This window comes from Ranitomeya imitator, chromosome 1, assembly GCF_032444005.1.
Source record: "Ranitomeya imitator isolate aRanImi1 chromosome 1, aRanImi1.pri, whole genome shotgun sequence".
NCBI lineage: Eukaryota > Metazoa > Chordata > Amphibia > Anura > Dendrobatidae > Ranitomeya > Ranitomeya imitator.
The window spans coordinates 216,390,510-216,406,428 of NC_091282.1; the positions used below are offsets into that span (position 1 = coordinate 216,390,510).

At 41.7% G+C, this 15,919-nt stretch overlaps 1 protein-coding gene across 1 annotated transcript in view; it reads left to right on the top strand.

Annotated features, from left to right (window-relative positions):
- Nucleotides 1-14,316, top strand: part of PRRC1 (proline rich coiled-coil 1) — a 36,404-nt gene extending 22,088 nt beyond the window's left edge. Inside the window, exons 5-9 of the mRNA XM_069753941.1 lie at nucleotides 777-879; nucleotides 5,182-5,345; nucleotides 5,910-6,013; nucleotides 6,206-6,308; nucleotides 8,534-14,316. Coding sequence (XP_069610042.1) covers nucleotides 777-879; nucleotides 5,182-5,345; nucleotides 5,910-6,013; nucleotides 6,206-6,308; nucleotides 8,534-8,743 — 684 coding nt within the window. The 3' untranslated portion in view covers nucleotides 8,744-14,316. The remainder of the gene's footprint in view (nucleotides 1-776; nucleotides 880-5,181; nucleotides 5,346-5,909; nucleotides 6,014-6,205; nucleotides 6,309-8,533) is intronic.
- The last annotated feature ends 1,603 nt before the right edge of the window (nucleotides 14,317-15,919 follow it).

The following is a 15,919-nucleotide window of genomic DNA, read 5'->3' on the forward strand; positions in this document are numbered from 1 at the left end:
CCTGTCTTGGGAGCGAGTGTGAAAATTGTAAGGGATTTAGTGTACCCATTACTGGATCAATGTTATCACCTTTACTTGGGTAAGTTTTATACCAGCATCCCACTCTTCAAGTCCCTCTCTGTGCAAGCTACTGTAGTCTGCGGTACTGTCTGCAAAATCAGAAAGGCCTCCCTAAACGCTAATTGGGCAGCTGCTCAGAAAGGGTGACAATAGAGCCCAATGTAGTGACCACCTGCTGGTGGTCAAGTACAAGGACAAGATGGGATGTCATTTTCTTGACCACCGTACATGGTGCTGGCAGAACCTCCACCGCTGTACGAGGTACCTCTACACAGGTTTGCAAATCAGAGGGTGTACTGGGGTACAATAAGAACATGGGAGGAGTTGATCTCTATAATCAAGTCCTCCAGCCGCACAGTGCCATGAGGAAAGCCAAGGTGTGGTACAAGAAGCTAGCTGTGCACATCGCACAGATGGCAATGTACAATGCCTTTGTGCGATCACGATGTGCAGGCCAGACCCAGGACCTTCTTTCAGTTCCTTGAAGGTGCAAAGTGTGCTACAGAGGGGGGATACAAAAAGGACACCATTTGAACCATTCTTATCAGTAACTGGCCTTTATCAATATAACTATGCATTCAATATATTTTCCCACTCCTTGTAAAACATAAAGACTATTTTCTGGGGTTTTCTTTTGCTTTTTTCACACTTTTGATTGTTTTACTGCTTTTCTATATACTAGAAAAAAAAGCATTAAACTCTACCATTTATTGTAGGGAGTTGCTGGGAATCCCGTGGTGAAATCCGTGTTAGATAAAACCAAACACTCAGTGGAGAGTGTGATCACTACTCTGGATCCTGGCATGGCTCCATATATACGTAAGTAATGAAATTTCAAATCTACCATTATGTACATGTTGATTTTTGCTTTACTTGTGGGTGATGATGATGATGGACATAACTCCACATAAACTTTGTATTTTAGCTGCAGGATTTGTTTGGTCTTAGGCTGTGTGCACATGTTCCGGATTTTTCTGCAAGAAATCCGCACGTGGATTTTTTGCGTTTTTTCGCTTTAAAAATGCTTAAAATAGGCATACATATGCACCCCATCATTTATAATGCATTCCGCAATTTTTGTGCATATGTTGCGTTTTTTTCCGTGACAAAAACGCAGCATGTTCATTAATTTTGCGAATTTCCCACTATATTATTGCATCCCAGAACCTCCAGAAAAAACCCAAATAAAGTGCAAAAAACACGAGAAATACGCGAAAAAAAACATGAAAAATCCACATGCGGATTTCTTGCAGAAAATGTCCGATTTTGTTCAGGAAATTTCTGCAAGAAATCCTGACGTGTGCACATAGCCTTATTCATTGGAGGCTGAGTGACATTAGAGAGAAGTGACAAATTCGAGAAAATTTCAAACTAGAGAAAAAAAAGTAATAATGTCAATGACTAAGGCCGGCTTCACACTTGCGAGTTTTACGGACGTAAGAGCGCAGAAACTACGTCCGTAAAACTCGCAAAAAATACGGCACAATTACTCTCTATGCCCCTGCTCCTATCTGCCGTATTAAACTGATCAGTATTATACGGCTTTCTACGGCCGTAGAAAATCGCAGCATGTTGCGTTTGTCACCGTATTGCGCAAATAAAACGCCAATGAAAGTCTATGGAAGCCCCAAAAATACGGATTACACAAGGACCAGCAGTGTGACTTGCGAGGAATACGCAGCGGTGTTAGGCCATGTTCACACAGTGCGTTTTTTACCGCGGAACCGCGGCGGTTTTGCCGCTGCGGTTCCGCAGCTGTTTTCCATGCAGGGTACAGTACACTGTACCCTATGGAAAACAGGACACACTGTGCACATGGTCCGGAAATTGTAAAAAAAAAGACGCGCTGAATAGCTCCCGGAAAAAAGAAGGAGCATGTCAATTCTTTTTCCGGAGCCGCAGCGGTTCTGCACCCATAGACCTCCATTGTGAGGTCCAAACCGCAGTAAAACCCGCAGATCAAAAATATATCTGCGGGTTTTACTGCGGTTTGATGTGCAGAACCGCTGCAGCAGGAAGTGCGGGGAGCGGGCGGAAGTGCGTGGGCGGAGTGTGGCTGCCCCCCCCGTGCTCCGATCCCGCCCCCCCGTGCTCCGATGCCCCCCCCAGTGCTCCGATGCCCCCCCCCAGTGCTCTGATGCCCCCCCGTGCCCTAATCTCCCCCCCTTATACTCACCCGGCGTCCCGGTGTCCGTCCGGCCGTCTTCTCCCTGGGCGCCGCCATCTTGCAAAATGGCGGGCGCATACGCAGTGCGCCCGCCGAATCTGCCGGCCGGCAGATTCGTTCCAAAGTGCATTTTGATCACTGAGATATAACCTATCTCAGTGATCAAAATAAAAAAATAGTAAATGACACCCCCCCCCCTTTGTCACCCCCATAGGTAGGGACAATAAAAAAAATAAAGAATTTTTTTTTTTTTTTTTTCACTAAGGTTAGAATAGGGTTAGGGGTAGGGTTAGGGGTAGGGTTAGGGTTAGGGGTAGGGTTAGGGTTAGGGGTAGGGTTAGGGTTAGGGGTAGGGTTAGGGGTAGGGTTAGGGTTAGGGGTAGGGTTAGGGTATTTTCAGCCATTTTAACCCTAAAAAAATTCCTAAAAAACACAGACTCTGGCTAGAAAACTGCATCAGAAAAACGCATCAAAAAACGCATCAAAAAACGCATCAAAAACGGACCAAAAAAGGACCAAAAAAAGGACCTGCGTTTTCTGCCAAGAGCTGCAGTTTTTTAAAAAACAGTCAGGAAAAAAAAAGGATGGAAATCCTGAACGTGTGAACATACCCTTAGAGAGAAAAGCCGGCAATTCAGTGCGGTGTACAGTAAAATCACACTGACAGCTGACATTAGAATAGCTAGAATAAATATGTACACATAGAATAGGTATATATATATATATATGTAAGTGAGACACATATATGTATATATATTCTTACTTCATACAGCCGCGATATAGCAAAAAGCCGGTAATTCAATTACCGGCTTTTTCTTTCTCCTTCCTAAAACCCGACATGATTTGAGACATGGTTTACATACAGTAAACCATGTCTTCTCTCCATTTTTTTGCAGATTTCACACTACTAATGTCAGTAAAGTGTATCTGCAAAATTTGGCCGTTCTAGCTCTTAAAATAAAGGGTTAAATGGCGGAAAAAATTGGCGTGGGCTCCCGCGCAATTTTCTCCGCTAGAGTAGTAAAGCCAGTGACTGAGGGCAGATATTAATAGCCTGGAGAGGGTCCATGGTTATTGGCCCCCCCCTGGCTACAAATATCTGCCCCCAGCCACCCCAGAAAAGGCACATCTGGAAGATGCGCCTATTCTGGCACTTGGCCACTCTCTTCCCATTCCCGTGTAGCGGTGGGATATGGGGTAATGAAGGGTTAATGCCACCTTGCTATTGTAAGGTGACATTAAGCCTAATTAATAATGGAGAGGCGTCAATTATGACACCTACCCATTATTAATCCAATTGTAGTAAAGGGTTAAATAAAACACAAACACATTATTTAAAATTATTTTAATGAAATAAAAACAATGGTTGTTGGAGTATTTTATTCTACGCCCAATCCAGTCACTGAAGACCCTCGTTCTGTGAAAGAAAAAACATAATAAACCAACAATATACTTACCCTCCGCAGATCTGTAACGTCCAACGATGTAAATTCTTCTGAAGGGGTTAAAACATTTTGCAGCAAGGAGCTTTGCTAATGCAATGCTACTCCTCGCTGCAAAACCCCGGGGAATGAGTCTAAATATAGATCAATGAGCTATATTTAGCTTCATTTGCGGTGAGGCGCCCTCTGCTGGATGTTCATAGATCGTGGGAACTTTCCTAGAAAGCTCCAGGCTATAATAAGCTCCAGGCTTTCTAGGAAAGTTCCCACGATCTATGAACATCCAGCAGAGGGCGCCTCACCGCAAATGAAGCTAAATATAGCTCATTGATCTATATTTAGACTCATTCCTCGGGGTTTTGCAGCGAAGAGTAGCATTGCATTAGCAAAGCTCCTTGCTGCAAAATGTTTTAACCCCTTCAGAAGGATTTACATCGTTGGACGTTACAGATCTGCGGAGGGTAAGTATATTGTTGGTTTATTATGTTTTTTCTTTCACAGAACGAGGGTCTTCAGTGACTGGATTGGGCGTAGAATAAAATACTCCAACAACCATTGTTTTTATTTCATTAAAATAATTTTAAATAATGTGTTTGTGTTTTATTTAACCCTTTACTACAATTGGATTAATAATGGGTAGGTGTCATAATTGACGCCTCTCCATTATTAATTAGGCTTAATGTCACCTTACAATAGCAAGGTGGCATTAACCCTTCATTACCCCATATCCCACCGCTACACGGGAATGGGAAGAGAGTGGCCAAGTGCCAGAATAGGCGCATCTTCCAGATGTGCCTTTTCTGGGGTGGCTGGGGGCAGATATTTGTAGCCAGGGGGGGGCCAATAACCATGGACCCTCTCCAGGCTATTAATATCTGCCCTCAGTCACTGGCTTTACTACTCTGGTGGAGAAAATTGCGCGGGAGCCCACGCCAATTTTTTCCGCCATTTAACCCTTTATTTTAAGAGCTAGAACGGCCAAATTTTGCAGATACACTCTACTGACATTAGTAGTGTGAAATCTGCAAAAAAATGGAGAGAAGACATGGTTTACTGTATGTAAACCATGTCTCAAATCATGTCGGGTTTTAGGAAGGAGAAAGAAAAAGCCGGTAATTGAATTACCGGCTTTCAAGCTGTATAGCGCTGGAAAAAATATTAATATATATACATATATGTGTCTAATGACACATATATATATATATATATATATATATTTTTTTTTTTTTTTCTTTTTGGGACACATGGATCAGTTCTATAGCGGTATGTTGGTTTTGCAAGCCTGCGAGAAAACCACGCAGTACGGATGCCATACGGATTACATACAGAGGATGCCATGCGCAAAAAACGCTGACACACCCTGCCTACGGAGTAGCTACGGACCACTATTTTCGGGACATTTCAGCGTATTACGGCCGTAATATACGGACCGTATTTTCATACGCTGAGTGTGAAGCCGGCCTAACAGTGATCGATTGTCAATGATCGGTCATGCATATTTTATTTCTTTAGGATCTGGAGGAGAACTTGACCTAGTGGTAACATCAAAGAAAGAAGTGAAGGTTGCTGCTGTACGAGATGCTTTCCAAGAAGTTTTCGGCATGGCCCTTGTTACAGGAGAAGACGGACAGTCAAACATTGCTCCACAGCCTGTTGGATATGCTGCGGGCCTAAAGGTCATTTATTTTATTGTTGCATAGATACTAGCTATGATTGAACCTGCTCTGATAAGGTGTTATCCGAGCATTCTCAGATGCTAACAGAGTGTCTTCGGCATGCTCGAAAAATATGCTCAATTACCCGCGACTGCATGTGTTGCAGCTGTTCAATAGCTGCAACACATGCAGGAATCACCTGTGTTTTAGGCAATCCCTGCATGTGTTGCGGCTGTCGAACAATAGGGAGACATGCAGGCACGGGGACTCGAGAATATTTTTAGAGCATGCTGAAAACACTTGAATAACCCCTTATCCCAGCAAGTTCGCTCATCACTACTAGATACTTTATAAAAAGTACTAGTTGTAATACCCCACAGTGAAGGAACATCTCTAAATGTGTTGTCTGAAGCCCAGGACCTTTAATTTCTACTAGTAACAACCCTTATAAGGTGGCTTACTTGCTGGACTCGGTGGAGGTGACGGATATTGGCTCTTGTATAATCTATTAATAACAAAATAATACATGACTAATAGGTTCAAGTATCATTATAGCACCTTAAATGTAATACGTTCTGCCTACAGGGAGCTCAGGAAAGGATCGATAGCCTGCGTCGGAGTGGAGTGATCCATGAGAAGCAGCCTGCTGTGTCAGTGGAAAATTTCATTGCTGAGCTTCTGCCAGACAAGTAAGCAATGGATATATGAGCAGAATAACATCTTTCTGCTGGTGTCTCCATTTAAATCTCTGTTATTCATGTTGTCTTGTATCATGTTAGTCACGTTTAAGATTATACTACAGGTCGGTATCCTATTGCACGGGTAAGAGACATTAAATGAATAATCTATGTGCATATATCATATTTTTATGCATGTTTCAGGTGGTTCGACATTGGCTGTATAATTGTCGATGACCCGGTCCATGGCATACGTTTAGAAGCCTTCACACAAGCCACACCTGTACCTTTAGAGTATGTACAACAGGTATGTTAAAAAAAAATTTCCGGTCCATTAGCACATACACTCAAGTTCTCCTGATCGGTCATCTTCCCAATTGTCTCAGAGTTTATTCTAAAGCTATTCAGATGTATGATGACACTTCTATGGGCACTGAAAGGGGTTGTGTTATGTCTGGAAATGGTTCAAATTGCTAAGTGCTTGTAAAAACAAACAACTTTTGCAATTTACTTCTTATTACAAATCCACTCCAATCTCAAGAACAGAGGGATTTTTAATTTTATATAGTTTGCCACTTGATGTCTAGGTATCTGGTCACCTCTGTAGTAGATGGTTTCCTAGCCCAGGAGTGTCCCCTTGCATGGTATTTGCTATACAGCTTTCAAGCGCTTCTCTGAATTTGGCTGGATCTGACCAACTTCCGCAACGCTTCTCCGATGGTACACAGGCAAATCTATTTCTGTTAGGGTTCCTTCAGTTGTCAGTGTCTACGGTATGTGTGGTGACAGTTTTCACATTTACTGGAGACACTTACACATGTAGACCCATTCAAGTGAATGGTCTGTGCACGTCAGTGTGTTTCCACGGACCGTGTGTCTTAGGGTAAAACACTGACATGTCCATTTTTTTAAGAGTAGCAGGTGTCGCAAAACGTCCCGCACACATGCACACTGATGACACACATATGACCAGTGTGACACATACCAGCACCTGGGAATCAGCGGTACTGTTCACGCTGTTCCTTGGCGCCAGGTGCTTAAGACATCTCACATCACTGTCCCATGTTCGTACTACGATCAGCATCAGCATTGGACAGTGTTGAGCATTTTATTCAACTGTTAACAGCAAGAGCAGGCGGTGGCTGATGGGAGTATTCATCAGCCGCCACCTGCGCTATAAATAAAAATGACGTGGGGTTCCCCTGTGTTTTTCATAACAAACCAGGCAAAAGTGACAACTGCGAGCTGCAACCCCCAGCTCTCTGCTTTAGCAAAGCTGGTTATCAAGAATAGCGGGGTCCCCTTGCCATATGTTTCAATTATTTAAATAATTAAAAAAAACAACCTGGGGCCCCTCCATCTTTGACAACGAGCCAAGCTAAAGCAGACAGCTGGGAACTGATATATTCAGGCATGTAAGGGGCCGTAAATATTTCTCCTCCCCCTGCCTAAAAATAGCCTGCAGCCGCCTCAGAAAAGGCGTATCTATCTTCCCTGTGGTGGTGGCAAGTGGGGTTCATATTTGAGAGGTTGGTGTCACCTTTGTATTGTCCGGTGACATCGAGCCCACCGCTTAGTAATGGAGAGGCATCGATAAGACACCTAGCCATTACCAATCCTATAGTTGTGTTGTAAATAAACACACCGCGAGAATAAACAAAACACCCTTTTCTTTTTTTATTTAAAAATAACAAACATCGTTTCACTCACCTAACGCCCATTCTATTGAAGCCCTCATCTTCTGTAATAAAGCCAAACTAAAAATCAACCATATTCCTCACCTCTCTGTTGTTCTGTCCCATGCCATAATCCATGTCTGGGGATAAACCGTTTTCAACCTGGACGGGGCCAAGATGTGTCCGTCCAAGCTGAGAACCACTGAGGAATGAGCTGCTGCGAGCATCAGTGACCAGCGCTGACATGATTGAGGTTACCGCAGGTCACTGAGGCTGTGTTCGCAGCTCGGCTGAACTGTGATGACCTCAGCACCGCGAGAAAAAGTCAGTGAGTTCACCGCAGTTCACCGTGAGAAATTTCTCAGGGTTAATATGCAGTCAACAACCTCAAATTATATCTTGTCAGCTCTTAACTCCTTTGTGCTGCTGTTTGATATTGTCAGCAAGGAGAATCACTGTCCAGCACTGTAGTTTTGATAAAGAACTGCTTATTTACTGGGCTTATTGTTGCAGTTTTGATAAAAATCTGTTTTATCAGCAGGAGATTATCACTAGTGTAGTAGTAAACCTGCTTCTTGGTGGTCCAGTAATATCCTCACCACTGATTGTTCTGTGTACACTGTGCATAAGCAGAAAGCTGACAGTCAGTGCTGTGGTTGGGGTTATACAGAGCTCAGCATTCAGTGCACTGCTAGATGTATAAAAGTACTTACTGATTCCTGCCTTGTCCAGTGTCTATCACTCCTACTGTCCCATATTACAACGCTATGGCATTATTTGTCTAACAGATGTCTTTTTAAGGTATGAACGCAATGATAATATAACATTTTGTGCTCTTCTTCCTCCCACTGTATAGGCCCAGAATCTCACCCCCCAAGATTACAACCTCCGGTGGTCTGGCCTGTCGGTAACGGTGGGCGAAGTGCTGGAGAGAAGTATCCCCCATGTCAGCAGGACTGATTGGCACGTGGCATTCACAGGCATGTCGCGCAGGCAGATGATTTACAGTGCCGCCAAAGCCCTTGCAGGAATGTACAAGCAGCGTCTCCCTCCAAGAATTCTCTGAAAACAACCTGAGATGACATCTTTTTATATAATTGTGGGTTTTTTAGATCTGAAATTGAGACCAAGCGACTCGGAACAGTAGTTCTCTATTGTTTAAGGGAAACTTAAAACGCTGCACAATTCTCTTCTACAAAGAAATTCAATGTTTTGTACAATCGAGCGGTTACATTCGTTAAATACATTGCTAAAAATCAGGAAGTGTATTGTCCCAATCCTTCCTGCACCCGCGATATCTGTATGTGCTCAGCTGTAGAGGTGATGGCGGAAGGCCGGACTTCTTAGCAGAGGAGTATATATTATATACTGCCTGTACATCCTTCAGTAGATGCGCCATTAATCACATGTATATTCCATAGAAATAACTCGCCAAGCTTTAGGTCCTACATGTCGTTATATATAATACACAGTGTGTCTGTTTATGTCCATATGTGCAGATCATACAGCCTGGAATATGTATCGGATGTGATTGCACCTTTATTACTCTTCTGGTTGATATTGCAGTAAATAATATGGACGCCTTTGGGTGCACTTTTTTTTTAAATTTAAATGCAACCCATTTTGGTATAAAAAAAAAAAAATCATTCTTGCAATTATTCCATTACATTTTTTTGCTGCATTTGGCTTCTATATCCTATGTTGCACTGCACGTATCTGGCTGCAGAGTTAACAGTCAATCCATCATCATTGGAGCTGCTAAACTTGTAGTAATAAATTAGTTCAGGAGAACAAAGACTGAATTCAGACTTCCATGTTTCACGGTCTTTGTTCGGACCGTAATGTCTGAAATAACCACATCTCTCCTAACACAAACTGAAGAGTCTGAGGCTTTTGAGTTTAGGTCCAGAGAGCCACAATCCAAACTCGGCCCGTGAAAAACAAACTTCTGAATTCAACCAACAGCTCATTCTGCAGTCACAATAAGCTCACTGATGGATCCATAGTTAACTCATTCTGCAACCAGCTATGTACAGTGTGACCTTGGGTCTGTACCAGCTTAAGGGTGGAATGTTTTAAGTAAGTACCTGTATTTAAGAAAAAAAAAATTAACCCCAAAGGTGTCCCTCCATATCTTTATAATGGCAAGAAACATATCGAGGTAGCTGTACAGTAGTGACCTGGCAGAAAGGCCTGGCATCCTTCAGATTAGAAATGGACATGTCCACAAACTGATCATCTGTGTTGCTAATGGTGTCGTATGATATCAAGGACGGTTTATCTTTATTTTGCTCCTCGGGAACTAATTCATGCTCTCAATGGTCCAAAGGGGAATTTCCTCTAACACCACAGAAAAGTAGTTAAAAATAGCTAGGACTAAGGGTTTTCCTACCCGAAACCCATACGGTAAGCAGTATAGATTTTCTGTTTTAATATGTGCACATTATCCTAATTTTTTTTATCCTATATGATTAAAGGTTACGTTTTAACTTCCTTCCTTTGGTGCTTGAGAACATCTTCTGGACCATTGATTAGTAAAAAATGGTAAATACAGCTTCAGAAATCCGATGTATATAAAAGCATCAAATTTATTAGGAAAATTAAAAATAAGACGACAGCATGGTAGTCACCGCCCCGGCTTGGGGAGATGATAGGCAGACGCTCAGGTCTTTAATCATTGCTGATTGCAACACGTCTGCCTAATCATCTCCCCAAGCCGGGGCTGTGACTACCATGCTGTCGTCTTATTTTTAATTTACCTAATAAATTTGATGCTTTTATACATAGCTAATTTCCAAAGCTGGATTTACCATTTTTGACTATTGATTGATCTTCCTGCGGCACTGCTGGATTTTCCGAGCTCCGGACTCCACTATGGGTGAGGTGACATATTCCCCTTTTTTATCTTTATTCTATTGAGAGCTATTTGACCTAGAAGCCAGATGAGTGCATGACATCAAGACCACAGAGTGTCTACCCCGGAGACCACAGAGTGTCTACCCTGGAGACCACAGAATGTCTACCCCGGAGACCAGGGCTGAGAAGTCGGTATGCCAAACCTACGACTCCTCAATTTCCATGACACCGACTCCACCAAAATGGACTCTGACTCCACAGCCCTGCTGGAGACCACAGAGTGTCTACCCTGGAAGTCTCCAGGGACAGTTTAACACAGGAGTGATGAGCTGAATTAACACTTTATCTACTAATTCTGACCGTTCATCATTCCTTTTTCGGTCCTGAGGGATTGCAGTGATGTCAAACAAGCATATGATCTTTGGACTGATCCTTCACAGCACATGCCACTGAAAGCAATCCAACTTTCCCTTTTTATCCGAATGTACATACAGTATGATGCTACGGTATAGCCTTATGTCTTTGCTACAGATGGAAACCTGTCAGTGCCTATAACTATTCCGGTCAAGGCTCAGACTCTGTGCAGAAAGTCGTGTGTTAACCAATCACATATGGGGTCTTATGTTCAACCTCTAACTAAACGGATAAATCGCACCTCGCAGTATGATTATCAACTAATCATACCGCGAGGTGCGAGGTTGGCTTTATAGTACTTACATAGACCATGGCACTATCCGCTGCTGAGAATATCTCCTTTGGGTCCTGTACATGTGATCAGTAAGATACCAGAGGAATTTACAGTAGTCTGTATTCTGTGTCTGTGATCACCAATCTGCATAATATGGTCTCACAATTTGTTATGCAAAAGTCTCAAGTGGGACAGCGGAGATTAATCTGTATTCTTTGTTTCCATATTTCCCAGTCTCCTCTTTTTTTTGTGCAGTAATGTTTTGGCTTTGTACATCACTATCACCATATATGAATGTAGGCACTAGCCCATAATAATATTTTCTAAGGGTGAATTCAGACCAGATTTGCCGCAGATTTGTGGTGTGTATTGTGTGCTGCCAGCCTGCGGTACATTACTGTACAGTATATATTACAGTACAGCTGGCGGGAGTTTTAAAAACTTCATCCACATATAGGAGAAGAAAAATCTATGGAAAAATGGAGCCTTCTGCAGATTTCTCAACTAGCTCCAAACTTTAAGGACACAGCTGCACATCAGATTTGTTTTTTCTCCTGTGTGATATTAATTTTGCTTCCATTTTGTTTTAAAAACAAATGGCAAACTGCCCTATTCTGATTCGCAGAAACATATGAAGATAGAAGGGAGTTTAAATGGAGCAGATACAGGGATCTATTAAACATGGATGTACAATTGGTAATATTAAATCTGTGCTGTCTATTTTTAAAATGGACAGAACACGCTTGAGAAAAACTTGTGTGAACATGTCCTTACTGATTTCTGTAGTCCCAGTGGGCATTGTAATAGATAACTAGGCATGTAATTTAGTTTAATAATTCTGATTATGATGTAATAGTGAAAAATCCTTTTAAACGTTTGATAACTAATCTTTTTTTTTTTACCAATGAATTTTTACAATCATGACATGTCATACACTTAATTTATAATATTTACAAGGGCATGGGCATATTTTTTACTTTGATTAGGATTTTTACAGGTGCAATTGTGGGGTTCCCCCGCATCAATCATTGATCACTTATCCACGCCTTAAAGGTGTTTCGGGAAATACGTTTTTTACTCTTATTAGCTTGAGCTGGATAAAGAAAAATACATTGATTTTTTAGTCACCATTCAGCAACATTTTTAATCTGGTCATTGTTGACAGGCTGCAGTGGTGACGTCACAACTACAACACACGTGACCGCTGCAGCCAATTACTGGGCTTAGAGGCTGTCTTAATTGTCATCACCACTGAGACAGTAGTTGGCTGGAGCCGGCGTATGCGCTGTAATCACAATGTCATCACTGGATCCTGTTGCCAAAAAAGGAGCATCGGTGGAGATGTGTGGCTCCAACATGGGACAGGTGACCTTTTTGTTTTCACCCAGCGCAAACTATTAGTTATAAAGATGTATTCCCTGAAAACCTCATAATGTTGCTGAGGAGTTTGACTAAAGCAGTGGTCATGGATGCACACTCACAGAATCAAAGAATGTTAGAGTTGGAAGGGACCTCCAGGGTCATCGTGTCCAACCCCTTGCTGAATGCAGGATTCACTAAACCATCTCGGACAGATGTCTGTCCAGCGTCTGTTTGAAAACTTCCATTGAAGGAGAACTCACCACCTCTCGTGGCAGCCTGTTCCATTCATTGATCACCTCCATCGCTCTATACAATGTCTATGGGGTTGACAGAGATAATCGAGCGCTCTGCTGTGCAGTAGACTTTGATTAGAGTAGTAGCGCACTTGAATGACCACCACGCCTTTCAAAAGCCTCCAAAATGGGTGCCTGAAAACCCCTATTTTAGTAATCAATTAGCTCACCACTGATGAGGATCTATCACCTATCCTCAGGATATTTGTGGCATAACCCCAGAACTGCTCCCTATGGCCAGCCTAGAAGAATCCTGTACTATTGCCTAAACTGCCATGTACAAATGTGCAATTTTGGAACTTCTTTATCGTTTGAAGGACGTACCTACTTAGTTTGGGAAACTGAACTGTGTCTGGTGTTGCAGTTACTGAAATCAAAATACCCATGAAGTAAAACATTACCTCCCAGAAGTGAAAAAAACTGCTTTTGTCATTCTGCCTTGAAAATACCGTTTTAATATTTTCTACTAGTAATATATAAAAGATTTCTGGAACCTGTTTTAGTAGGCACTTGATAAGTAGCGTGCAAGTTACTATCTTATAAATGCAATGTTGCAATGTGCTGTCCTTGAGGGAAACATATCACATTGGGGTTAATTCATGAGAGTGTTTTCGGCAGAGAATTCACATGAAACACTTTGAAATGATTCTTACATTATTCACTCTACTTTATCAGTAATTCTGATTCTTAACCAATTGACTTCTTATTGTGAACAACAAAAAAATATGAATCCGAGCCAAGAGAGCATGCTCACTGCGACTTCAGTCTTTGCAGGAATAATTGCTAAAAGCGGCCATTGGTTCCAGCCAACACATATGGGCAGTCATTCCCAGTACCCCCGGTGTAGATGGTGAAACTAAGTAGTACGCTAATTATGCAAGTTTGCCATATTTTATAAGGTTGCTTTTCCTCGCGGCTTTGTAGGTTTATTACAACCAGGAGAAAATTTAAATTTGTGATACCCATAGGATTTCTTACATCGCTATACTTCCTAACATTTTATATGACCCTATTAAGGTAATTGCTTGCTAAGATCCTCTTAGTAGATAAGTTAACTTTTCTTAACTCAAGTGGATTTTGCCTTTTCAAATCACATTTTTACATGCTAATTATGAAGTTATAGCATCTATAATAATTATCAGTCCAGATTTTAATTATTTGTCTGGTTTTATATCTAAAGTGAGATAATATAAATATATACGTACGTATGTACATACAATTTTTTTTCCCATTCGAGGAAAGAAAATAAAGGTTTTTGATGCAGACTGAAATAACTGGGTTGAATATATTGCTTTTAGCCTTATACATTAGCTTTTAATCGAGATGCCTAAAACTGATTTTATTTTTTTTTTCCTACTCCATTCAGAGGCAGTGCACTAATATACTTGCTGCTAGTGGCTTATTATGTGTATCTTCATTAAATAAACCTTTTTACAGTTAGATTTGTTTCCAGTTCCTGTTTCTCAAGTATCAAATGAAAGTTTGATTGGATATCTCGGGTTTTTACACTAATTTCTAAATATTTTACCAATGCCCTGTAAAAATATTTAGCATATACATAATTTATACTTTAAATGCAATCTAAACCTCTATAGCATTAAAAAGACGAGGGTCATTGTAAGGGCTCATTCACACATCATTTTTTTTTGGTATGGGTTCTATCTGTTCTCTTTACACTCAATGTGCCTTTTCATATGTCCTTTTTCAATTTAAAAAAATAATAGAATCTGAGACATGTCCTATTTTAGTCCACTGTGCAGATCAGTCTTGCCAGTTCAAGTAAATGTCACCATGAAATAAAAATACAGCACATGGATGCCATCCATGAGCTTTCTGTAATTTACTGTGTAAAATGGATGCAATAAGGGCATGGATCTAGCACAGTGAAAAAAAAAATGACCGTTTTTCTAATGTGTGAATCTGACCTGATTACATATCTTCCTGTAGTAAAGGAAATTGCATAAGTTGTTTATTGGTGGCATGACTCTGTTGTTTGGTGTCCCTGTCCCTAATGCTAGCTCGCCCTATTCCTCGGGTTACTTCTGTGTTGTGAGTTCTGTTTTTGGGCTCCCTCTGGTGGTTACTGATGGTACTGGGTGACTTGTCTTTCCTGGGTCTCTGGGTTCCACCTGTTCCATCAGGATATGGGAGTTTCCTATTTAACCTGGCTTTGCTGGCATTTCCTCGCCGGTTATCAATGTATCCAGTGTGTCTTGTTACCTCTGCTCCCTGCTCCTAGAATCTTCTGGTCAAGCTAAGTTTGGATTTTCCTGTTTTGGTGTTTTGCTATATTTGGTTTTTAGTCCAGCCTGCAGATATGTGATTATTGCTGCTGGTTGCTCTAGTGGGCTGAAATTGCTCCTCATGTACCATGAGTTGGCACATGAGTTCAAGTAATTTCAGGATGGTTTTTTGAAGGGTTTTTCGCTGACCGCGCAGTTCACTTTTGTATCCTCTGCTATCTAGCTTTAGCGGGCCTCATTTTGCTGAAACTGTTTTCATACTGCGTATGTGCTTTCCTCTCATTTCACCGTCATTATATGTGGGGGGCTGCTATTTCTGTGGGGTATTTCTCTGGAGGCAAGAGAGGTCTGTGTTTCTTCTAATAGGGGAAGTTAGATCTTCGGCTGGAGCGAGACGTCTAGGATCATCGTAGGCACATTCCCCGGCTACTTTTATTTGTGTGTTAGGTTCAGGGTCGCGGTCAGCTCAGGTTCCATCGCCCTAGAGCTTGTTTGTATCTGTGCTTGTCCTTTAGTGATCCCCTGCCATTGGGATCATGACAGTATAACCGGCCCACAAAGTGTTAATTGTATTGGCTGAAGTAGGAGGATAAGTAGTCTGAGGAAGTTTTTTTTTTTTTTTTTTTTTCCCCTCAGAGTTTGCTGCCTAGCCTTATTGCAGCCTGGCTACTTCCTCCTCCTCTTAATCTTTGAATGGCTCTGATCCCAGCTGTTTATCATGGACGTCCAGAGTTTGGCTTCCAGCCTGAATAATCTTGCCGCTAAGGTTCAAAATATACAGGATTTTGTTGTACATGCTC